This window comes from Parus major, chromosome 3 (genome assembly GCF_001522545.3).
Source record: "Parus major isolate Abel chromosome 3, Parus_major1.1, whole genome shotgun sequence".
NCBI classification, from domain to species: Eukaryota; Metazoa; Chordata; class Aves; order Passeriformes; family Paridae; genus Parus; species Parus major.
Window position 1 is genome coordinate 53,147,475 of NC_031770.1, and position 25,048 is coordinate 53,172,522.

The 25,048-nt window shown below is 39.5% G+C and overlaps 1 protein-coding gene across 4 annotated transcripts in view; it reads right to left on the reverse strand.

The window, feature by feature from the left end:
- Positions 1–4,111: 4,111 nt before the first annotated feature.
- ARID1B (AT-rich interaction domain 1B) overlaps positions 4,112–25,048 on the reverse strand; it is a 293,784-nt gene continuing 272,847 nt past the window's right edge. For 3 of the 4 annotated variants that reach the window (XM_015621230.2, XM_015621231.3, XM_015621232.3), the window contains 7 exons: positions 20,325–20,463; positions 19,111–19,283; positions 17,325–17,475; positions 14,709–14,805; positions 10,667–11,456; positions 9,673–9,803; positions 5,955–7,667 (listed from right to left, as the gene is read on the reverse strand). In XM_015621230.2, coding sequence (XP_015476716.2) covers positions 5,955–7,667; positions 9,673–9,803; positions 10,667–11,456; positions 14,709–14,805; positions 17,325–17,475; positions 19,111–19,283; positions 20,325–20,463 — 3,194 coding nt within the window. Of the gene's footprint in view, positions 7,668–9,672; positions 9,804–10,666; positions 11,457–14,708; positions 14,806–17,324; positions 17,476–19,110; positions 19,284–20,324; positions 20,464–25,048 lie in introns of all 4 variants that reach the window. The other variant, XM_033512733.1, reaches the window with a different exon arrangement.

The following is a 25,048-nucleotide window of genomic DNA, read 5'->3' on the forward strand; positions in this document are numbered from 1 at the left end:
CTTCTCCTCCATTGTGAGACACATACTAGTGAAATATACATGCCTATACAAAGTGGGTGGAAATGTACTTTTATTTTTTAGGTGGACTTAGGATACTGGTAACACATAACTTGTTACAAGTCTGTCTTCCCTAACATCCTAGAAAATGCATATTGGTGGTTCTGCTTATGTTCTTATTCTGACTTTCTGCTTAAATAGCAATATTTCTCAGTTTTTGTGTTTCACTATGTATAAAGCTTCATCTTTTGTATTAAAAAACAAAAAAGGAATCTTCTTGAAGAAGTCCACTTTCCAAATTCTCTTAGAGGGAAGGAAGCTTAATAGTTGCTTTTGCAATTTTGTGTTGTAATTTGATGGCAAACCATGATTTAGTTGTTTTTCTTCTCAGTTGAAGATGCACAGAACTGGTAAGCAAACTACTACATGTAAAGTAGAATTGCATCACGGAGTACTATAAGCTTTATCTAGCACGTATTTTTCATGTTAGGTAAACATATCTTTCTCCTGGCATGGTAATACATCAAGTTGTCTTTTAAAAATGCTCTATAGTGGAGCAAAACTCAGAATGTTTGTCCTTCAGGAGTCTCTTTACAGACCTGAATAAACATTGTAGAGATGCCCAAGTCATTAGGGATTTGCCCTGCTAGCTAGGCAATTCCACTGCATCACCCTTTCAATGTAAATAATTATGCTTAATTAATGGAAATGCAATATATACTGAGTAATGGCAGAATAAGTAAATTAACAAAGGCAGGGGAAGATGTAGCTCTGTGAGGGCATCAGATGAAAATCTTGCTATTTCATTAGTTTATGCCAGTTAAAACAAATGTGAAGTATAAACCAACACTTTTTTATACTGTACAACAGCATTGCAATGAAATGCATTTTAGCTTGTATTAGAATTAGTGATTAGAAGTACAAGATGAATAGATTAGGCACGTGACAGGCTCTATTTGGTATGCAGTCCAGAACAGCTGTCTCCTGTATCCGCAGCTACTGACACTCACAGAAAGGATGGCCAGACTTTACAAACCCATTTCTGACAGTGCACAAATAAACAACTGAGGGTGGATTTAACAATGCAGACAATATTAATCCTTCTCCATTCCTGCTGTCTTGAGGATTTGAAAGGTAAATGCAATTAAGAAAAACTTGAATTTACCAGTCTACACTTGGAGGCTCATACTTTCCTTCCCTTGGTCCCAACAAAGAATATTTTTACTTCCATTGTATTTATACCAGCCACCAATGAAATGCCGAATTCTTCTAGCTTGGTTTAATTGCTTCTTTGGAATGACATAAACATTAAAAATAGAGTAAGGGACATAAGAAGCTTTTCTTTCAGCTTCGTGTTCTTTCTCCAAATGATCATGCCTTTTCACCCTTTTTCCCCACCCTTAATTTTCCTCTCTCCTTTCTTCATGCTCAGTAATCTTAAAAATAATCTTTGTGAGGGATGGATGGAAAGGAATTTTCCATGGGGAACTGTACAATTTCATGAGAAAACAAGCAGGGAGCACCCTGAAATTTCACAACTTATTCTGAAGAAAATTAAAGTGGCATGGGGCCATGTTTTAGATCTCTGAATTCCGCTTTGCTCCAAGAATAGTACCTGCCTTTTTGGCTTACTGATGCTTTTGTTTCTATTTTTGCCTATTTTTCCACTTGCATTTACTTGTTCATGACTTGGAAAATAAACTTTCTGTGGCAGGGATTGCCTTGTGGTTTTTTCTGTGAGCATGGTTTCCAGATATTTGACAATTCTGGGTCAAAGGTGATAGAAGTCATCTTTCTATGGACCCAAAATTTCAGACTGCTCTTAGTTGAAAGTCCCAAAATACTGACTTCTTGGTAGTGTTATTAGTGTTTGGGTATTATTTCTTAGGTACATCACATCACTGCCTGCAGAGTAAGGAAACTACTCACGGCTTCTCAGAAGGTGAACTCACTGTGTGCCACTCAGCTCAGTTTCAAGTTGGCTTGAGCCCTATACTGTATTAATACCTACAATCCTCTCTCTTCTATGGGGGAGAACAACAGAGATGATGGTAATTTTTTTTTTTTTTTTCAGTTACACCTCTTTATTACTAAGAGGTATTTTCATATTATTTGTAAAATAAGAGTGTAGCCTGTGTTGCACTGTGAAAGTCTTGTACAGCAATCACTAACATGTGACACATGTACATACTTTACTACAGTATTCCTCTAATTAAGTAAATTTTTCTTCTAGATTTATCTATGCCAAAAGGCAATGGTCTTGTGGTGATGGCACAGATTGTGGTGAGAAATAGCAAAAGAAGATGAAAGAGAAAACCCACAGGCTTTTGAACACAGGAATTTTTCTTTTCCATCTTTCATTCTGGGTAGCTGAAAACATGGAGGTTCTGAGCAGGATATTTTCATGTGCTGGTTTTGTTTTGTGGGTTTTCTGAAAGAATAGTGTAGGAAGTTATGTTAACAAGAAACAAACGCATTTTTTTCCTGTCAAAGGGGATAGGCATTTAATCCCTGAAGTGATTCTAAAGGTCAGTAAAGATACATTGATGCTCTTTCAACCCGCAAGTAATTGCTTGGGTCTGCCAAAGAACCACGTGGGTTTACACATGCCTATATATTCAGTTAGTTAGTCAAGTATTCGCGGTTGATTAGTGCCTAAAATACTATCTGTCTGCTTTCTCTTAAATAACTCAAATAGTCCATCCTGTTAGAACTACTCTGAGCTTCATCACAGTGATCACATCTGCATAAAAATGTAGAATTTGCTTCCTAAAGTGAACCCAAAAATACCTCTTGTAAGAATAATACCAACAGCAGTTCAAGCTTGGCCAGGACTCAGAACATGCCAAGTGCACAAATCTCATGAGCAGATTGTCTCCAAAGGCTTAAGAGAACATTGTGGGAAAGATGAAATCATATGAAGACAAGAGAGGGAATTGGAGTTCTCAGGTGTCCCCTTTCTTCTGATAAATGTGATGTAACACTAACCAATGATTTAGACTGTTTACTCTTACTGTAACAGAATAAAATCGTGTTCAGGCAGAGTCCACACTGTTAACCCTTCCCTTTCAGTGCTGTGTTTCCTCAGCTAGTTCTTGGCCCAGCCGGAAAAGTGGCAGGAGATGTCACATACATATGGACATTATGTGGCTGGCTGGGTGTTTTTCCCCCCCATGTTGTTTAAGCAGGCTTAGAGCAGTCCTGAAGAGCATTAACATGCTGCCTCTGACAGCTGAGAGTGTTTTGCCACAGGTGTAGTTTTCCCCAGAGGACTCTGAGTCTGAATGCTGAAGAGGGAAGAGAACAGACGTCCTTTGTTGTCCTTGTTTGGAAAGGGGTGTGTAGTACTCAGCAGAGGGTTTATTTAACAGCTTGCTTGTATCCATGGGGCGGTATCAAACAGTAAAATATTGGTAAGAAATAAGTTTAGCGGGGCATTCTACTTTCACACTGCCCAGCAATAAACTGTAAAAATCATCCCTGAAATATGCCTCCTGTGATGAAGAGTTACAAGTGGGTTATAATTCACCAGACATTTCTAAAAGCTAGAGGAAGACAGACCACTGCAGCAGATGATGTAGGAGTAGAGAGATTACTGAGTAGGAGAAGCTAGAAGGAGAAATTACTTCTCGTGACACTAGGGAGGCACGTTTCAAACTTGGCTTATAATTGTATGTACTTTACCTGTCTCTGAAATTCTCTGACGTATATTAATGTTACAGCAATCTATATGAACAAAATGGGCAGTATGCCAAAGGGGGTTGTAATTTTCAAGTACCTCCGTATTGTTATTGGAGAGGGGAGGAGGATATCCACTAACAGTGTAATTATGTGGCAATTCCAGGGAAATTGATTATTATTAGCTTTTTATGATCACACTAACAAAGTCAATGATCCAAGATAAAATAGCAAAAATTAGTGCTTGAACAATATTCAGCAACAAGGTATCACCAGGTGAGAGTGGATGCATCTGAAACCAGATAATTCCTGAAAGGGAAATGGCCATCTCCCACCAATTATAACGATGGATGTGCTCTATTAAAGCCTGATCCACTTTAACGGGGGGCTCCCAGCTTGAGAGGCCACGTAAGTATGCAATGACACATACAGTATCGAGAAGTGGGTGGGTGTTTATTCTAAATACCCACATCACTGGGGTATTTGCACTTTTAACCAACAGAGAGAATTACAGGTAGTGAATACAGATTGATTTCTTCCAGTTGGTTATTGCTTTAACAAAATCTTTTGTCATTTTTTCTAACATCCGCCTTCAGTCCCCCAAACACACCATGGAGACTGGTACCTGCATAGTCAGAACTATCACTTGTCAGCCATGTCTTCCCCTTTGAGGCTTCACGGTTTTATATATAATAATTAAAAACACTTCTCTTGAGATGGGAGAAGGCTTTTCTAAAAGGACAGCAAGTTGCTGCAATACAATAGCATATTATTTTTGAAGGTCATAATAATAAAGTAGGGGAAAGAGAATAATCATTATTGCTCTTTCTTGTAAATAGTTTGCTTTCCGATATCCCACACTGTAACTAGAACACTATTCAAGAACACCCATCACAGTGCTTAACAAGATTTAATGTACATTTATTCTTAACATGTGGAACATATAAAGATTTTATACTGAATAAATGAAATTCATTAAGCCAGAGGAAAAGGAGGAATTTACATCAAGTTTTTTCTTTTTTAACTACATTATCTTGAAATACAAATGCAGATTCTTGTCACTGAAAAATCTTTGAAGTTGTGTTTCTTCCTTTTTTTTTCCTGTATATATTTTTTGTCTGTAGACTGGTAACCATTTTCTTAAATCAATCCATACGTAACCATTTCCACACCTTGATTTATAAAGCAAATTGTGATCGGCTGCTCTCCCGAAATAGAGCATGACTTTATACATACAGAAACTTGTACATTACCCTCAGTTGTTGGTTTTCTGTGTTGGGTTTTTTCTTTTTTCTTTTTTTTTTTATTATTTTTTGGAGATATGGCCCAAATGAAAGAAAAAATAATTCTACTATCACTTTGTAGATACCACATCATGAAAAAGAAACTAAAAACTTTGTACTAAAAAAAAAAAAAATATGAGGGTATGTTTCATGTACAACTTCTATATACATCACGGCCCTTAGGCAATAAAAAAATATTTTAAAAAATGATCAAAGGAATTGTGAAGAACTGTCATTGTGGAAGGTCAAAAAAAAAGAAAATATGTAGACAAGACAGTTCTGGTGAGGAAGCAATTGATGTTTAACTTCAGGTTTTGTTTAAAAATCTTTTAACTTGACTTATTTCGTTTTGTTTTGCTCCTAGCCTAATGTAACCATTTCTCCTGAGGAGAAATCAGTATTGTTTTGGATTTTGACTACTGACTGACACCCTCCTTGATCCCCTATACCTACATCACTAGAATCTTCTATTGCACAGAGCTTTGGGTGATGGTATACAAGTTTTTTTTTATTTTTTCCTTATCTGAAAAAATAAAACACACAGGAACTTGGTATGTTGGTTATTTTTCACCTTTTTGTTTCAAAGTGGTGACATTTTTGTCCCATCATACAATGGTTTGCCATAACATTTTTTTTAAAAAGTCACTAGTTCGCTTCCCAAAAAATATGCAATACAAACATGGAAAAGAACATTGAAAAGGATAATCTATGGAAAAAAAAAAAAAAAGTGTGACCTTTGAATGTACTAGACAGCAACTTTGGTTAAAAAAAATAAAATAAAAAGATGTACTTATACACATAGACAGCAAATATTAATTTCGTAACTGTTCAAATTAATAATTTCTTTAATTCCCAATTGGTAAATAGTGAATGGGGCAGAGGAGCAAAGATTCTTTTTTTTTCCTTCTTCCTACATTGGATAAACAAGAACAGAAAACAGCCAGTTATATGTGACCCTCTAATCTCCACTCACACATGCTTGGCTTCTCACTTATGTCATAACTGCCCAATCTGAAAAAGTACATCACAGATGACAGATGCAACCAGAGAGTTCAGGACAGCAGATATTGAGATATCCAGCAAACGACCCTCGTGCAAAAGGAACTCGGAGCGGTTCTCGTCCACTCTCGCCATGGCCAGCAAGGCCTTGGCTGCCCTGCACATCATGTCTACGCTAGGCGGCTCCAGAGGCGGAGGCTGCATGTGCATGAGGTTATGCTGGCTCTGCTGGTACTGGGCCATAGTGACCCCATCCTCCAGGAAGCTTATCAAGTTTCCAATGCTTCCCTTCTGCACAGCTATTGCCCTTGCTGCTAATGTGTCCCCCTGGGCAAGGTTCGATAGGAGCGCCATGGACATTTCTCGGCAGACCGGGTTTTTGCGGTCCCCAACGTACCTAACTAAAGTAGCGTAGAGTTTCTCCTGACGGCTGAATGGGGGGGTGGCCAAGATAAGGTCCACATTATTGTCCTGGATACTGAGCTTACACAGGGTCTCCAGCACAAGTCTCTGAGGCGAAAGAACCGAGTTGGGCCCCACGGTTGGAAAAGGATCCTGTGCCTCTGCAGACGGGCACACCATCCAGTGCAGCAAGCCATCCAAAATTGGCAAACAGATGCTTTCTGTGTAAGCAGACAAGTCTAGCTGCCCAGAAATGTTGGCTAATGTGACCAATGTATTATCCCTCAAAACCTCGAGGCAGTCCCACCACCACTCATCCTTGCTGCAGGCCACCCCTTTGTCCTCCTCTTCCTCCTTCTCATAAGTCTGCGGCGCTCGCTTTCTTTCTGGATGCTCATGGTGAAGAAGGATCAACTTTCCCAGGATCAGCACCAAGCCTGGATGTTTGGACATTTCGGTGTCGTTGCCAGGCACAAAAGACAAGCTACGGACGATATTTGACACACAGATGCAGCGTTTGGCCAAGGAGTCTTGCCAGTGAGTTATGGTGCATAGAGGAGTCTCATCCCGGCTCCTTGGCTCATCCTCTAGCAGTTTAATATTCCGGTGGCTTTTGGCTTGATGGATCCCGAAAGGAAATTTACTGCTCTCTGTTTGGGAACCAGAGTTTGAGTCTTCAGGTAATGCTCCTGGCCGAGCTGAGAGGACATCATCAATGGTTGCCGTTATACTCTTTTCTTGTTGCTCCTCAGATTCACTTTTCCCCTCAACGTCCTTCTTTTTGCTTGGAGAGTTCAAGGGAGGAGGGGCTTTCCTGCGTGGTGGAATTTCCATCTTGCTTTCAAAGTGAGTCTGGATATGCTCAGTTGTGTCACCACCACCAAGCTGCCAGTGGAGAAGTCCACTATCAAATTCCTGAACACGTCCAAGTTTGTCAGAACGGTCAACAACAAATAGATTATTTTTCTTTACAATCTTTATTGGCAGCTTGTCAAATTTACTGGCTTGTTTTGGCCTCTCACTTGGATCAGCAATGGCACCAGGAGTAGAAAAAACAATGCTCTTTTCTTCTCCTTCTACCTTTTCATCCTCCCCCTCCTCCTCATCTTCATCAAAATAGTCAATACATTCGTCATTCTCATCTTTTCCAGTATCCTCTGCCAAGGACTGACTATCATCTTTCTTGGCTGCTTTGTGATCAAGTGCTTTGTGGCCTGGATCTCCCACTTCATATTCCATAAGGATTCCAAAAATGTCAATCAGGCATTTTCTAAAATATTCTACTAAAAGCTCAAGAAATCCAGACAACTGAGGGAAGAAGAAAGAAAGAACATAAAAATCACATAAATATTTTTGTCTGCGTTAAATTTTATTAGGAACACTGATGCATACATGTGTGAGTATTTCTCTCATCCTGCTGTGGACTTGTGGCTAGGTCCTGCATAGCAGAAGTTAATCAAAAGAAATTCTTCTAGAGTCTGCCCAAACAGTATATCATGTCAAACTATCACAGCTCCGTTTGCTTCAGCTGTAACAGCTATGAGAGGTAGAGAACTTTATTAATGTGTCCTTTAAACCATAGCAGACATCTGGCTTAGCTGTTCTGTCCCCTTGGAAACGCCTATTGCTTTTCATTTTTTGTACACAGTACTGAAGTTCCTAACTTGGCTACTTTTTCTGATTTGTACTTTTATTAAATATCTAAAGATTGCAATTCTTCCTTTCCTCCTTTGTCTCTAAAACCAACTGTCATGTAGGAACCTGCAGTTCAGGGGCCAGGTACTGATATCCTAGATTAATATTTCATCTCTATTGGAATAGATCCATTTTCTGTCTGGCAGTAGTTAAAGTAGTTACTGGAACCTGGTGCTGTAAGTCACCCTTCAGAAACAGTTTTCATTTAGGTTTAATCTTCTTAATTAGCTTGTAATCACTTTCTTATAGAAAATCAGTAGCTGGACTTGGTATTAATTTATGCTTAGTGGCTTTATTATTAAAAATTCTTTGTTGTTATGATGCATTCTGCCCAATTGTCTGGCTCTTAATGAGTTTATTTTTTTTTTTTAATTGTGGGCTAATTGGTTTTCAGTAAAATGTAGCCTTTTGTCCATTCTGTATTCTCTTATGATTCTAAAAGAACTTAGAACGAACTTATGCTTATCAGAACTGCAGGAGTTACCAGGCATCATAAGGTCCTGGCTGCCATTGGAAACAGAGTCCAAAGCAAACATCACAAAAGAATATATATATTTACAATATGTCTGGTATTCTGTGCAATTTGCATAGGATGCATTAACACAATTTCTGACGGAATTCAGAGAAATTCACCTCATTTAACTTCAAACACCCACTCTAGACACACACCTAACATAACCATCTCGATTCCTTTTATAATCAATGGTCTTTTACAGGCCATTTCTAGGGTATGATTCATCTGACCTATTTTAGATCTCTCCTTCTGGGTGAGATAAATCATGCTATAGATATCCCTAGTTCTAAAGTAAGGTGGGATGTAATGTACCATTTGTGTCTGTATTTAAAAAAAAAAGCCATTATATTTAGAAAATGATGAGTTACACTATTAGTAACCAAGAAATGAATGGAGGAGAGAAACTGAATATTTAATTTGTACAAATTTTAGATGATGTGAATTATCAGCATGCCATCTATTACTACCACCTAACAGGCAAATGATTAGAGCAGAGCTGAAAAATGCTGGGAGGCAGTGAGGCAAAAGCACACACTGTTAAATCCTGTGTTGCTTGCATCCTATGAATAGACAGTGGATTTTAGCCTTCAAATTGTCAATTTGGTATTCCTGTGAAAAGTTAATTCACTGGAAGAAGAAACCAAACAGAAAATAAGCCATTAAATAAAATCCCACAGTCTCACATCGAAGTACAGAACAGGGTAAGCTGTCACCAAAAAACAGCCTTCAAATCAGTTTAATATAGTTTTGCAAAGTCTTTAAAGAAACACAGATTAAGAAAGATTACTAACATACTGCTGTTTTGAGGGATTTACTATCATGTGTGTGAATTTACACGTTGGTCTTCAGGCAGTGCTAAAATTCTTATATTCCTACATGCTCCTTTCTGTAAGAAACATCCTTTTTTAGGCTTCTTTATTTTCTTTATGAGACCTAAATCTGTCTCTTGTTACTGTTACCAATCATAAACAAGTCCAAGTTTTTCAATATTAAAATATATGTTAATTAGAATAAATTGGAAAAGCCAGCAGCATTTCTGTAGGTGTCTTATTTCACATTTCTTTCCCTGGAAAGTTGAGAAGCATAATGCTTTCCCCCACTTACCTGAGAGAGGTTGAAAGTAGCAACAGTGCTGTCATCATACAGAAGAATATTAATAGTGTCTAGCGCCCAGGTACTTTCAGCCAAAAGACCAGATTTAAGAGACATCATCACTCTCCAGGCCTCAGGAGTTACTGGAGAAAGAAAGAGGGAGAAATAAAACAATATTAGTGCATCCCTGGAGACTGTTAATGGGTTCTGAAAGAGTAAACTGTGATATTCTGAGGATGTAAATTTAAATTAAATGGTTACTGATTAAGACCCTATTTTCACTGCTTAGTTCTGTTCAGTTTTCTGTAACTGTTGATAAGCCTTAGTGCAGGAGAATATCCTAGCAAGGCCATTCTTCATGATTCTGCTGAACCTGAAATAATTGTACAAACCTAAAGAACTTGACTAGCCCAATTCATCAGTAAACAAAAGTAGAATACTCTGTCAGGAATGTGGAAATTTGAATTATGAGAACTTGAATGGATGAAATGTAACTAAAATTTAAGATCAGAAAATACTTGGGGATCTTTTTAAGTAGTGGAGGAGAAACAACCAGGACAAATACTATGGCATGATTAAATGGATCATTCAAGGAAAGCAGAGACTGCAACTACACAGCAGAACAGCATGAGCTTCCATGGAACAAAAACATGGAAAGCTTTGCTAAGCTAAATGCTGTACTGGTAATTTAACAGACATTCTAAAGGACCTTTCAACACATCTCATTTTGAAATCTGAGGCAAGCTTCATTTTTAATGCATTTATGAAGACTTAAAGTCTCCATATAAAATATTACTTTATGTCAGATTGTCTGGGATGAGTTTTACCTATCATCCTCACTATGCACACGTTATCACGTTTTTATTGAAGACAATCACATTTTAGTTACCAAAGCTCACTATTTGTCAAGAGTGTATTAAAATGTGAAAGGAAAAAAAAAAAAAATCAAATCAGAATCAAAGTCCCTTTCTCCACAATTTATATGAGCCTTTGTTTTGATGCTTACCAATATCTTTTGAGGTAATCTTTCGTCTTGGTTTTAAGACTGGTTGGGATGCTTCTACAGAGCCTGGGGGGAAGGTAATCTCTCGCCTAATCGGTGGTGGTTGGGGTGGAGGTCCTGTGACCTGTGACACTGGAACTGTGGGTATAACCTTTTGCATCTTCATGGAGGGTAGGAAAGGGGACTTGCTTGGAGACATACGGTTTTCCAAAGAGCGCTGGAAGGATGCTGGACTTGGAGCTCTGGAGATGTGGTTTGGCATAGAGGGTGGTGTCTGGTAGGATGACTGAGGAGGTCTAGTGATAGGCTGCATGGAGGCTGAGGATGACATATAAGAAGGCTGCCGTTGGTTGACATGAGAAGGCCACTGACTCTCATGGTTTATCCTCTGGTCAGGTACCATCATATCATCAGTGCGATTCATCCCTGGATACGGAGGGGCCTGTGCGGGGCCTCCTGGACCTTGCCTGTTCTGGTAAGGGTAAGGCATATCATTTCGTGTTGGCCACATGTTCTGCTGAGGACCTTCACTGGAGGATGACGACTGCATGGGGCCACCAATCATCTGGGGAGGTATTCCATGCTGCTGCATTTGTCCTGGGCCCTGCATCCTCTCCCTGTTATATGGATATGGGTACTGTCCCTGCATGGGCCTCCTGTCAGGCCCTGTGTAAGCGTTGCCGTACTGGTTATACATTTCCTGCTGCTGGTTGCCATACTGCATGTTGTACATATCCCCTTCGTGGCGTTTGGCTGGAGGCCCATACATGCCATCCATGTGTCTCTTGTAGTTCTGAAACAAATTTTGGAAAGATGTGTCACTTTTACTCAATGCACGATACAAAAATACTGGATGAAAACTAATTTAAAAAGCTGAAGGCGCTTAGTTCTAGAGGGATCGTGCCGACTCCAGAGTCAGGCACACAGTGCTACGGTTAGGCTTGATCCAGTGCTTTCTTTTTAAGCCTCTGTTTTGCTGTGCTTATAACTGAATACTAAAAGGAAGCTTATCCTTGGGCTAAATTTTCTTATGCTTGCTCTAATTTTTTCCCTTTCCCTTTCCTCCTCCATCTGTCAGACTAAATTCCACTGGTCATTTCAGACATGCATGAAAAGGCAACAGTCCTCACCAACTAAAATATTTTCACTTCTGTTTTATTTTTAGTCTACCAAGAAGAAAAATCTTAAAAAAAATTCACCCAGTGAATCTTTTCAAGAGACAAGCACTGAATAAACTCTTAAAGTAACATGATATGCTGCAAGCATGCATGTCTCAAATACTGAATCTTACAATATGACATAGGCTACAGATAGTAAATTTATTAATAGGACAAAACAATCTGCTGCATTTGATATTTTGTGTAATTCCCAGGAATATGGTCCTCTTTGGTCAACCATCTTCTTCCCAAATCATCCTTATTACATTTAATTTACTGTGAGATTATTACAGCAAATGGTCACATCCAAACATTCTGTTCTAGTTTATGCAGGTTCTTACCCTGCTGTTCTGTAATGAATTAAGCAATGTAACTAACAGCTGCCACCTATGGTTTACTCCCTCTTTGTTTCTCACCCTCTCAAACGGGGAATGTTGTGTGAGGTAAGCTGTTTTACCTTGGGGAGAGCGGAGTGGTTTTTAAACCATACAAGCTTGAATGTATTTATGTTTAAGGTGGCAGAACAAAAAAAAAAGACATCTTGCTCTTTGAGGGGAAGGTGGTAAGGTTTGCAGCAGTCCTTAGTTCCTGTGGGAGTTTGTTCCACAGTTCAAACCACACTGAGTGTTCTGAAGCAAAAAATGTGAATTAAATGGGTGACTTTTGAATATATGATCTATGGCAAATTCAAAGTTACAGCTCCCCTGGAAACTCAGTAGCTCAGTAGCATTGTACAATGTATACTAATGTACTAGAGTTAAGATCAGATAAAATTCTCTCTGTATTCAATATGGGAAAGTTAAAACAGCTCTGGGATTCATAAAGTCATCTTCCAACTTTGGTGCACATAAAACCACAACTACTGTATTGTATGAAAGTATTTTTTTTAGACTTGCTGTAGAGGTTCTGGTTATCTGAGAAATACCTACTTCAAGCCTTACATGAACTAATTGCTGTACTAAATTCCACCCTTGGGGCCAATTTATACATTAAGAAATGACTTGGCAGCAGCCACACCTAAGAAGGTCTGTTTGTCTTGCCACAGTGACTCAATGCTTAGAGCAGACACTTTGGAATGATGAAGCATGTGCCTTTTTAAAAGCACTCCAGCACGCTGGTACATGCAGTGCCAACATGCCCAATGGTCCCCTGTGCAGAGGACAATGATGTGCCCAAGCTCTTCCCTCCTGTGGACATGCTCAGCAGGACACTGAGACTACACAATGTGTCTCTCTCTCCACTGAGATGTGGAATTCTGAGACCTCACAGAGGACAAAAAGCCACCAACACAGGTCACCTGCGGCGTAATAGCTCTCGGGATGTAAGCATTCATACAGGAATTGGAAAAGCTGGCTCCAAGTGTTTCATTAGCCCCAGGAGTTCATGCTCCAAACACCTCCTTTGCAGGTCATTCCCTAGCCTTCAGGTTGTAGATAAAGCTTTGAAAGGGTCATTTTTCACATTCCTCCTGTACCACTACAGAGTAAGATTTAGGAAATTGTAAATAAGCTACTGGAAAGAGAATCTGTAGCTAAATGAAGAAGTGGAATCCTCTGAGGTTGGGAGAAAGAGGCCAAGTCTGGTCAGGATCCTTGTCCTTCATTCCCCACTGTTTTTCTGAATGAATGCATTTTGCATTCAAGAGCACTAAGGACAGGACCAAATGTATTTTTACAAATTCTAGCTGTCTCCTTGCTTAAATGAACATGTAGTTAATGTATTCCCTGCACATGTTAGCATGGAATATCAAAACTGTTGTTACATATCTTTGCAATTTCCCCACTAAATCACCTAGACTGCTAGCATATGCTCATCATAAAAACCAGCAAAACAGTTTTTCCATTATGCCATTTTTGAGATGTTATGAACCAAAGAGATAAGCAAGAAATTCTGAAATTTAAACTTATGTATGTTTTTAGTACAGTGCAATCTAAGATCTCGTTTGGTTTCTCCCCACAGCACTCCCAACCCCTGACCCCAATTTCCTAGTAAAACCCTATCCCAAACTGAAAAGAACTATCTGAAATTGGCTCAAAACTAGTTTACATTTCAGTTTTTTTTATAATAAGGAAATGCTTTCTATTCTGGAAGCCAACTTCAAGTACTGTATGACTAGAACTGAATTAATAAGACACAGATTGAAACTGATCCTGTTGAAGTCAGTGGAGTTTTGCTATTGACTTCTAAGGTGGGATTTTGCTCACAATGGACTAATCATACATGTAACAGAAAAGTCTTATTAATTAATATAATTTGTATTTTTGAGTTGTAAGAGTTGGGGAGACTGCAATATGCAAATGTTTAAACTACTTTTAACACCAATAACATTCTCTCTTATGTATTTGTACCCTATTATTACCAGAGACATCATGTGGGAATATGCCCTCTGATCTATACTAAAGATAGGTATTTCATATGACCCACCACAGCACTGAAAAAAATTGAGAGTGCTGCTCATTTCACTTTGTTCCAGTTCTCTGTTGGGTTCACTTGGCTGCATGACATTAAGTTAAAGCCCCTGAACCTGCCATTCAAGCCACTTTTCTATTTGTTCCTTCACTTGTTACTTCATTTCTATGAGTCACTTCACTTGTCTATGCTTTATACTTTCCCAGTCTGCTGGTTATTTACTTGGGACAATCACTCGATGCACATCCAAAGCCACAGAACATCTGTTAGAATTTACATTCTTCCAGTGTAATGAACACATTTTCCTACAGCTGCATATACATTGCTTATCCATACAGGCTGTGACTTTGACCAGAACTACAGTGCTCCTCTGTGCCAGAAGACATATACTGCATAAACAAATTTTCCATGTATACAGAATCCTGGGGTGAATTTTTTTAAACAAATGTTATGAACATAGCCATTTTCTCCTCTACTACCTGCTGCTGTGGATACATTCCAGGTTGATGTCCTCCATATGGTGGCTGTCCTGAGGGAGGTCCTTGTCCTGGATACTGCTGCCCATATGGTTCATGCCTAAAATAAAGCATTCAAATCAACACTTAGAGCTGCTGGAGTTTTCAAACCACCAGGAAAAGTAAAGTCCTCTGAAAATCTTGCATCTTGAAGGTATTTGCCATCTGGAAACAAGGTTAAGGAACAGTCTGGTATGGTCCTGAGCCTGAGGTAGTAAGCTCTGCTGGAGTTGGTAGTGGAAGGAAGGAGATAAAGAAGATAGAAGAAAGGAGGAGCAGTGAAGGTACAACAGAGAGATTTAGAGGGACCAGTCAGGAATGAGAAGAGGGTATGCTCAGCAAATAGGTAAGAAAGGCAGCTGCAGACATGGGGAGTCCATTCTTGGTGGGGAAGTATCTGGTGTACAGCTCAAAGGTTGCAGGTAAAAATTCTTGTGTTTTAGAATGCCAGTCTAAGAGCAAGCTACTTTCTCGATTATTCAGGAATATATCAATTTAAAGTGAGTAAAAACAGCACTCATAATTTTGCTAATGTTCGTGTAATTTTTAATTATAGCTACATAATGAAGCATACACAGTGAGAGACAGAGCTGTGTTACTCTTGAAAACTTACCTGTGGCCTTTAAGACCTCTGAGGAGCACAACAGTGCAGTATTTTTAGCACACCTGAATGAAATTTAGGTTGCTGAAATCAAGTACTTGGAAAGCATTAAGATTGATAAATAACACTGTATTGCAGGCTAATATGTCAGTATTTCCTCTCTGTACACTGCCAGTGAGAACACACCAACAATTAGGGGATAATTATGGAAGTAATGTATCAGGGAGAGTCACAGAAACAGAGAACTGGGGAACCTGACATGTTGAAAGAACTAATGGAACCTCATTTTTCCAAAAGCATAGAGAACTAATTTTTTTAAAAAGAGATGACCAGAGAGAAAGAAATAGCAATTCAGTATCTCCTAAAATTATGACATGGATGGAGAGAAATTATCCAATGCCACTTAAAAGAATAATGTAAATGAGAGGAGTTGTCTGTAGTTGTCCAAGAGTACATGCACTAAGATAAAATTAAGCAAAGGTACACATATGTTATTCCTAAGGGAAGACTTTCTAAATGTTCAGTTTGTTAGCCACAGGATAACCACAAGCCAGGTGAAATTGTGGAACCTTCAGAATGGTACAATTTAATGCTGCTCTGGAGAACTTGGGACTGTAAACGATGTTCTAGTCCTGTGCTGAGCAGCAGATAGACAAGGCACGATGTACACTCCTTTTCTAACATCTCTGATTCTACTCCTACAGAAAGTCAACTGACTCTCACAAGCCCCTGCTTCCCTGCAAGAAACTGAACCAATGGCAAAACCCTTAACAAGAAAGCAAAACAGAAGTAACACACCAAGAGGCCACATGCTCTGCCTATGTGCTCTCACAGAGGCTTCTAGCACTTGTTAGCTGATTTCAGTGTTCACCCTTGCTGGCCAGAATAACAATTAGGAGAGTACATGCTTGGGTCACTGTTTGAAGGCACCATGTTGCTTTGACCAGGTGGTACCATACTGCCTTCAGGACCCAGCCCATGATTCAACCTAAAAAATTACAAAGGAAACCTCATTCTGTAAAAAGTACTTATTTTCCAAAATTGTCAACAAAATAAAATAAATCGCATCCCTTAAAGAAAACATTCTCTTGACTTAACACCTTCCACTGGAGCCCTTACTCTCACCAACTCCCCAGCAATGTGACCTATTGAACAGCTTGATTAGATTTGCTTTAGTTGACACATCCACTACTTAAAACTATTGACTGAAAACTACTCTGCCCTTACACTTTAAAGACCCACACTGCACCACTCTGTCTACCATCAGGAAACAAAAAGAGAAGCTAAGTACACAGCCTAATGAAAGTAAAAGCAGGAATATGGCCAGAGCAGCAAAATCTGCCAGAATACTTCATATAACACAAACATTCCCAAAACATTCTGCTTGCTCTACCAATGCTTAGACTACAGTGATTTTACTACTTTTTTTCCCCAAAATCTTTCCCCATATAAACAAAAGAGGACCAAATTTATTTCATGTACTTCACTGAAGGACAAACTTACGAGAATGCTGCTGGACACACTGCAAGACTGATGCTGCTACAGCTCTGACAACAGACTCCAGACTCTCCAAAGGCAATTCACTCACAGACCACAAATCAGACGCATTTAGACTGTGCATTTTGTTTTTCATTAAAAGCCAACCAGCAATTGTTTAGGTGAAAACACAGCTAGGAGACCAGCTCAAGCACTACTTTATGTCTTCACAGCCCTGCCCAGCTGCAGGCAGCTGTCAGAGACACCCATGAGCTGATGTGCTGCAGCCTGAGTGACTTCTAAGGTGTAAAAAATCCTCCTTATTAATTTCTGTGAACAGCTAGACTCAGTCATTACCAGTGGTTTGACTCCCAGTGATTTAGTAAGATGCTGTAGGAAATGTAGGCTGCTATGTTCTCTGTGAGATGGAATGGGAAAATGAAAAGGGAAGAGAGAGGTCATTTTCACTAATGGGCTTTGCTTTTTCCTGAAGATTGACTCACCTCCTGTCATAGCCACTTCCATAAGAGAACTGCTGTCGCTGGCTCATGCTCATGTTGGACATTGCTCCAGATGGACTCTGGTTATACATATCTTGTATTCCACTGTTGGGCATTTGTCCAGGGGTCATGAAAGGCTCATTGCTTCCAGGCACTGCAACAGTCAGTGAAATTAAATTTATTAATCTGCATGTTTGATGATCACTTTCTTTTCAATGAAGTATTTTAGGAGAATGTTCAGATCCCTAACACTGCCAAGGAGAATCAGCAGGTGTCTAACAAGCTCTCTGGGGTCTAATGGAACACATGAAGCACCACCACTACCAAGATGATGGGTATAATATAAAGGAGCTGCAAGTGAGGAAAGGAATTTCCTCCTATGGAACTGAGCTATCAGGCACCAGGCAGCTGCTTCCCTCTGGTCTTCACAGCTGAAGATGAACTTACTCTTGTTCTTTTCACCGAAAACAATGCTAAAAATGAACACAAACATAAGCCCTACAAAACAGATGAAAGCAAATCTGCTGGTTTGAACTACAAAGCTGTCAGAATCAAGCTTTTACTTCCCCCCATAAAACCTTCATACACACATATACAATAATGCTGTTATGGAAAGGATACTGTATCCTAATGTAGCTTCTCAAGCAGGACGGGCATATTCTATGGGTCCAAGAAAAGGCACTATTATCAGATATAAATCACCTAGCAAATAGAAGAGATTCTAGCCTTTAGTCCCTCATAGTAGATACTGAACAGAGTTATTTCTGTTTCGACAGGATGAAGTGAAATGTATGACAAAGTACAATACACCCACGTAATCTCATATGGATATAAAATCTAAAGTGAATCTAAAGCAGAGAGTTTTCCCTTCCTTCAGCTGTGTTAAATCTTACTGTCCACAGCCCAGGCAAAAGGATTTAAAGGAAAGGCTCTAAAAAAAAAATCACACCTGATTAACTATCTTGTTTAAAGCATCTCCCACTTCATCACATGTCTTTCTTTCCTCAGTTTCAGGGCCTCCTCTTGCCATATCTCCCTTTTGCCCTGTTTTAGTTTACACTTCATCTCCTCCACCTGCTCTTCTCTTTACAGCCATCGTGAGCCTTGCCTGTGTTCTTTCCTCCTACTTTCCTGTATCCGATGCATGCAAGATTGATTCATTTTAAGATAATTTTACAATATCCACAAAGCCAGCTGTAGGTTAAGTACCCAAAAGGACCAGAGACAGTTTTGACATTAATTTTAAATTTTGCTTTCTTAAAAAAACCCAAACTTTGAGTATGTTTATCACCTTTTGTCAGGGACTGCCCAAGTAAGAATAAATTTAGCTTCACTATTCTGAAAGACATGTAAACTGAGACAGAGAGCATTAGGAGGCTTGCTCAGTTTCACACAGTGAATTCCCAGATCAGTCCTTCTACAACCAGGCATGTTGCTTCATCACTTCACATTCTAATTCACATTCTTTACAGAGAAGTCCAGCACCTGATTTGCAGAGTAGCTAACCAGCCTGAAGAAATTATCAAATCTAACCCCATGAATTATGCCATTTTCCCAAAGGTCTTCTTATTAGTGTTTTAGGATTCTGTTAATTCCAAAATAACAGGCATGACTCTGAGCAGGGAAAATATGACCAGACCAGAAACTCAACTGTACTGCACCTCTCTTTTTGCTACAAGGATACTAATGGCAAAATCATCAAAGTGAAAAAGCTCATTCTGACTACAACATCTTCATGGTTGAACCAACAACACAGGGAAGAACACTTAAGCTCCTACAAAGAAAATACCTTTTCTCATTCCACCGAAAGGATCTTTATTCGGCTCATATGGCATCCTTCCCATCATATCTGGCATGTTTATTCCCTGCTGGTATGGTGCATTTGGCGTCATGGAGTTTCGCTTTGGGAACGCTGAATCACTTACATCAGAAAAGGGATCATGCACACTGACTGCGCTGTTCCTGGCAGATTAAGAAAAAAGAAACATTAACATCATCCTGTATTCGTAACAACTGTGAAAACAGCCTCGACTACAATACAACTAGCTCACCATGCTGTGGCAGTGATCAGTGCAGGATACATCCAAGGAAAAGACTTTCACAATGGACAATCATTAAAAAGAATATACCTACTTTTCCCCCAAGCTTCTTTGTCTACTTACATTAGAGATCAGGATTTTTCATCTAGTTCTATTGTTTGTGTATTGTATTACTCATATAAAAATCCAACGCTTCCTGAAATTTCACTGAGCTGTTTTGTTCTTTTTTACCTAGGAAATTCAATCTGAATTGAAGATGATTAAAAACGGTTCTTGCTATCCTTTCTGCAGCATTACAGATGGAGAAAAAAAGAACCTAAGTAAATTAAGTTTGGAGTGGCTCTGTACACAGTTCAAAGCTTCAGTTCCTGCTGAAGTCATGAAGAACTGTTTTGCTGGACTTCAGTGGACTAAGACTCCTTAATGAATGGCAAGACAGCTTCACTTCAGATTAAGCCAGTCTGTGAGACTTCCAGAGCACAGAACTGAAAGGGATCTCTTGGTCCATCCAGTTGAACTCTCTGCTATCTCAACCACTGTTACTGTATATGCTTTTCACAATTTGAATTCAGGTGACACCTTTAAACCACATGTTTCTCCTTCCTGAGCATGACTGAAATCTGTTGACCAGAGGCGTACAGGATGAGCAAGGAAAGGAAGGTTGTGGTTCTACATTGGAGCTGTTGGGTTGCACCTTCCTCCCCACTACCGACATATTCACATGAACCTCTTTGCACTGGTGCTTGTCTGATCCTTCTCTGGTGTTTAGAAAGCTAATGAACCTCTACTCCTTCCTCCCTTTCCCTCTCTCTCCTCCTTCTATAAAATAAACGATTTTCTGCCACTTTTCAGACTCTAACTGATTCTCCATAAAATCCTACAAGTGCCTAAGCAGCTAGGAAAGACCAGATTAAACTGCTGTAGAACTACAGCAATCAAAAACGAAGCAAAGCCCTTTTCGTACCTGCCACCCTGCATAGGTGTCATCTGTCCATGAGGTGTGGATGCTGGTGTTGGGGGCTTCAAATCGCCTGGCACTTCTGTCATGGAATTACTACCAGTGGACTGTGGTGTCTGTGGGCCTTGCAGGGAACCAGAATTAGCTGAAAAATAATAATAAAAAAAAAAAGTAATTATGAAAAGGTAGCAGCCAAATTCCTGTGGAAATAATAATCATCAAGGAAAAAAAATAGTTCTTTCCTCCAGAAACCTGTGTATACCTCAATCCATCTCACTATTTTGTAACTTCCCCAAAATCCTCTGAGATCAGGATATGCTGTGTAGTAATAGCCATCATCTTTCCTAGAATCATGAATTTAATCTGCTGCCTGAAGCAACATGGATAGAAATCATCCAGATGAAGGATCATTTAAATCAGAGGTCAGAGATACAAAGTTAATTGCCTGTAGTTTACAACAGAGTAAATGAAGGTTGTTCTTTGGCATAGCTTCTTCATATAATCGCTATTACAACACATGCGTTTATAAGAAATATTTCAGCCAGAAGCTTTTCATCATAAATTTAAGCTGCTATATTAATATAAATTCATGGTTTTATTTAGCACTAAAAGGCATACATTTCCATGGTGAAACATAGCAAATGATTAGTGACACACTGCAATCCTGTGGCATCTTTGAGATAGCATGGCAAAAGATGGTATTTAAGAAATGCAAAAGGCAATCTGGGATCAGAAGAAAACAAAAACTGAAAGTAGAATTTGAACAGGAGGCTACAGATAACTCCTAAAAGAATTGTAAAAACAGAAATGGACATCTTAACAAAATGTTAATTAGGGTCAGTGATGGTAAAGCACATGTAACAAAACCAGGTCAATTCTGCAAAATATCTGTTTAATCTGCAAAAACTTCTTTGTTCAGAAAGCAATAGAGTATCTGCACTAGTGTCCTCCTTAATGGAGGTAAATAGCTTGATATTCTTGGTATAGGAAACACAGAAGAGCATTTTACTGCCGTGTTCTGATGTGACTGAGCAGCAATAAAGACATGTAAATGAATACATCAGATATTGGTAATGGTAAAGATAGCACTAAAATACATCCAGACCAGTGGAAGCAGAGTAGACACCAAAGCTACTATTTTCATGTGACTACTGAACAGAAACACGCCCTGAGCCCAAAGCTCTACACAGTAGTTTTATGATTTAGAAGGTGGTAAGTGAGGATTAGTAACAACATCTAAGCCTTGGATCTGACAGGTCTTGCAGCAGAAATTCTATGGAAAGAGAACTTGCAGAATTCAAGTCTTTAGATGGAACTGGGAAAAAATTACCAATAGAAAAACTTCACAAATCTAACACACTGAGTAGGACACGGATTTGGCTTGAGAGGTCATTCTTTTTTTATGAACTGTCATGTGTTTTATTGTGCCTGCCTATCTACATTCAACAACCAATTAACAAAACTTTATAAATTACTGTTAGAGGGAAAATTGGAACAAGCAGTATGGGTTTTTCTTCTGTATATGAAAGAGAGTAGTTTATAATTGGCTCAGAATCCTAGAACACTCATCATCCTGACAGGCAGAGCTTGTTTTTAACTGAAGAACACCTTTTTTATACGTGATTCATTTATATCTGTAACACATGTTCCCCTATCTGGAAATCAGTCTCAGAAGCAAGTGCATATGTAAAATCCACATCGTGTGGACCACATTGTTCTTGTCCTCAGCTTTCTGAGGCATTTTTGAATTATGCTTACATAGTAATGAGGTTCAAAAAAAAGTTTAGGAAAAGCTCTCTGATTGCATTAATACAGGAACAAGAACATTTGCAACCACTAATGTTAGTTACATTATAGTCTACTGTTAGCTGAAGGCTTTAGTGCTACAATAAAACAAAAAACCCCATCATATTCACATAAAATGAGCTCTTTGTATATATGACTCCCAAGCTGGTCAAGATCATTCTTCTGGCCTTGAGCTTTAAACACAATTCTAGATTCTTATAAAAAGCTTGAAAGCATTTCTGAGTTATTCCACAGACTGTCACCTACCATCTTGCTGTATTAGAAACATGTAAATAAACACATTAGTGTACCCATATACTTACTGTAAATTCGGATATTGCCTAACCCTGCATGTTTTTCTTATGGTGGGCTAATAAGAAGCAATTAAGCTTTTCCCTATCCTACCTGAGCAAGAGCTTAATTCATATCCCTAGCAAACCTAAAGGAAAAAAGTAAAAGATTTTTCAGTATTTACAGGAATGCAAAATTATTCATAACAGTGTGTTTTATATAATCTTATATAAAGAAAGGTTTAAAAGAAAAAAGAAGATACCAAATTGAGAAGCTACAAGTCAAATTTCTATCTTCAGAATGTAATTAAAAGGTTGGTTATTTTTCCTCAAGCCTCTTTCTAAATGACTGCTTATATACAACTGAAAAAATGGAAGGCAAATGCTGTCATGACAAGTGCAAAGTTTCTGGTACTGCTTTGTTAATACACTTTGCCCCTGACCTCCATTGGGTTAGGGACACTTCTACAGAATAAGAACTGCAAGTGTTTCAGTCTCTGGATTAGGACTCCATCTACCAAGAAGAACCTGTATTTCCTATTTCACCTTAAATTTTACATTTGCTGGGCTGCATTTTACATCTGTTTTTGCAGGGGTTTTATTATGTTAGATGTTTAATTTTGATTGTGGACATTCTGAACGAGTACCTTTTAGAGTGCTTCATAAACTTCAGTATTAAACCAAGCTCTAAGAAGGAAGACAAACAACAATGTTCATTTAGAAAAAGTAATCTCTGCTGACAAGATTCTGCAGCTATCTTGGGGATGTCCAGGAAAAACGTATTTGTGGTGTGTTCATAGCTACTGAATTCCTCGTCTCACATCCACATCTAAGCAATAATTGTTTTTCAAGAATCATAACAGATTTGTAAGAATATGCTTTTCACAATACAAAACACATCATAACTTAAATACAATTGACATCTTGGTCAGTGAGAAGGTGAGGTCTTCCACAGTTTGCTGTGGAAGTATGTGTTAATAACACATGATAGCACACATTATTCTCTGTAGCATGGAATTATAGTACTGGCATGCCTTTTGCCTTGCAAAGCTTGCGTAGCAGGAAGTAGTATCTTCAGGAGAGACCCTTTATTTACCAGAGAAGAAATATGCAGCTAAAAAAAGAAATAAAACCTTCCTCTTGCCAGCAATTTTTTTCCCTTAAAAAAAAAAAAAAGAAAAGAAAAGAAGAATGAAACCTCTTGAAACTCCATTAATGTGAGGCCTGACATGCTCTCTAGGATATCCCTACCTTTTGCCAGAAGCTACAAATGTATACTCTAAAGTAAACAATGGAAAGGTTACTGAAGGTTAAGTACATTCACATACTTCAGAGCGAACAGCCAGCCACCACGCTGGGAAGATAATTTACACAGCACGAACCCAGTGCCCCAGTTAGGCTGGACTGGGGGCTGCTGGCTGCTGCAGGGCCCCCCGGGCAGGCGTGGATGCAGCCACGGGGGCACCTCCGCCTGTCCCCCCAGCCACCCCTCCCAGCCCCTGGCCCATCCATCTTCAGTGGGGATTCCCTGGCTGGCCTCATGACACGCTCCATGACATCACCTGCCTGCTAATAATAGCACTTCAGTCAGCCACCCGCCAGCAGAGACGGATGGGTTTGGTTACAGGCGCACTCACTGAATGGCTGTGTCCTGCAGTGCCGCGTCGTGTCCCCCCCCCGCCAGCCCCCTCCCCAAGTCTGGTTTCTCTGCTGCCAAGGAAACGCAGGCAAAACACTCCTGGCGCCTTCTCGCTCCCTCTGCCCAGCACAAGCGTATGGTTTTCCCAGGTTTGCTTTAATGAAATCTCTGTTGGCATCAGGGCCAGCTGCTGTTACTCACAAGCATCCTCAGCTGGACCACTTTGGCCATCCTGTTCATTCAACACAGGATAAATTCTGAGCCTGTTATTTTGAGAGTTGTGCACACATAACTGCACACTGCAACTAAGAGAGTGCCAGAGTACAGCAAAGGAAGACAACTCCTTCATGCTGATGCTCCTTTAGAATTTTTTCTCCAGCATTCATTAGTGCTTACAGTAATGGTGCCTAGAATTCTTCTCAGTTTAGAACTTCCCACATTATTTGTGAGCATTTTGGTCAAAACTATCACACGCACACGACAGGAAAAGCATTTTGTCTTTGCACCCACTCCTGGAAAGAAGGAAGACCTACAATGCCTCTCTCTCTAAGGGAGTTTTTACGCAGCTCAAGTCATCAGCAGTTGACATGGACCTTGGCACAGACCCAATGATCAGGACAGAAGGCCACCATGGATCCCCCAGTAGTCATTCTGTCATCAGGCATTTGCTGCTGTCCTTTGCTGCTGATGGTATTACCTGACCCAGGCAGACTCAGGCCTCAGCCAACCACAAATGCGTCACCAACTTGCACAGCCTCAGAGCAGTGCAAGGCACACTAACACATTCAGGCCCCCACCCCTCCCCAGGAGCTTTATGAAAGAGTAGAAGAGGCTCTGACAGTGCTATGAAGTAAGAACTATTGAAATTAACAGCTAACCCTAACACCTTGGCTACTGTGCAAATCTCTGCTGATTAAGGCCAACCAGAGTCACTTTGCTGCTCTACTCTCACTCCTTTTTTCAACTTATAATTGCTGACACTATCATGAATTTCACTGTACACAACACTAAATTAT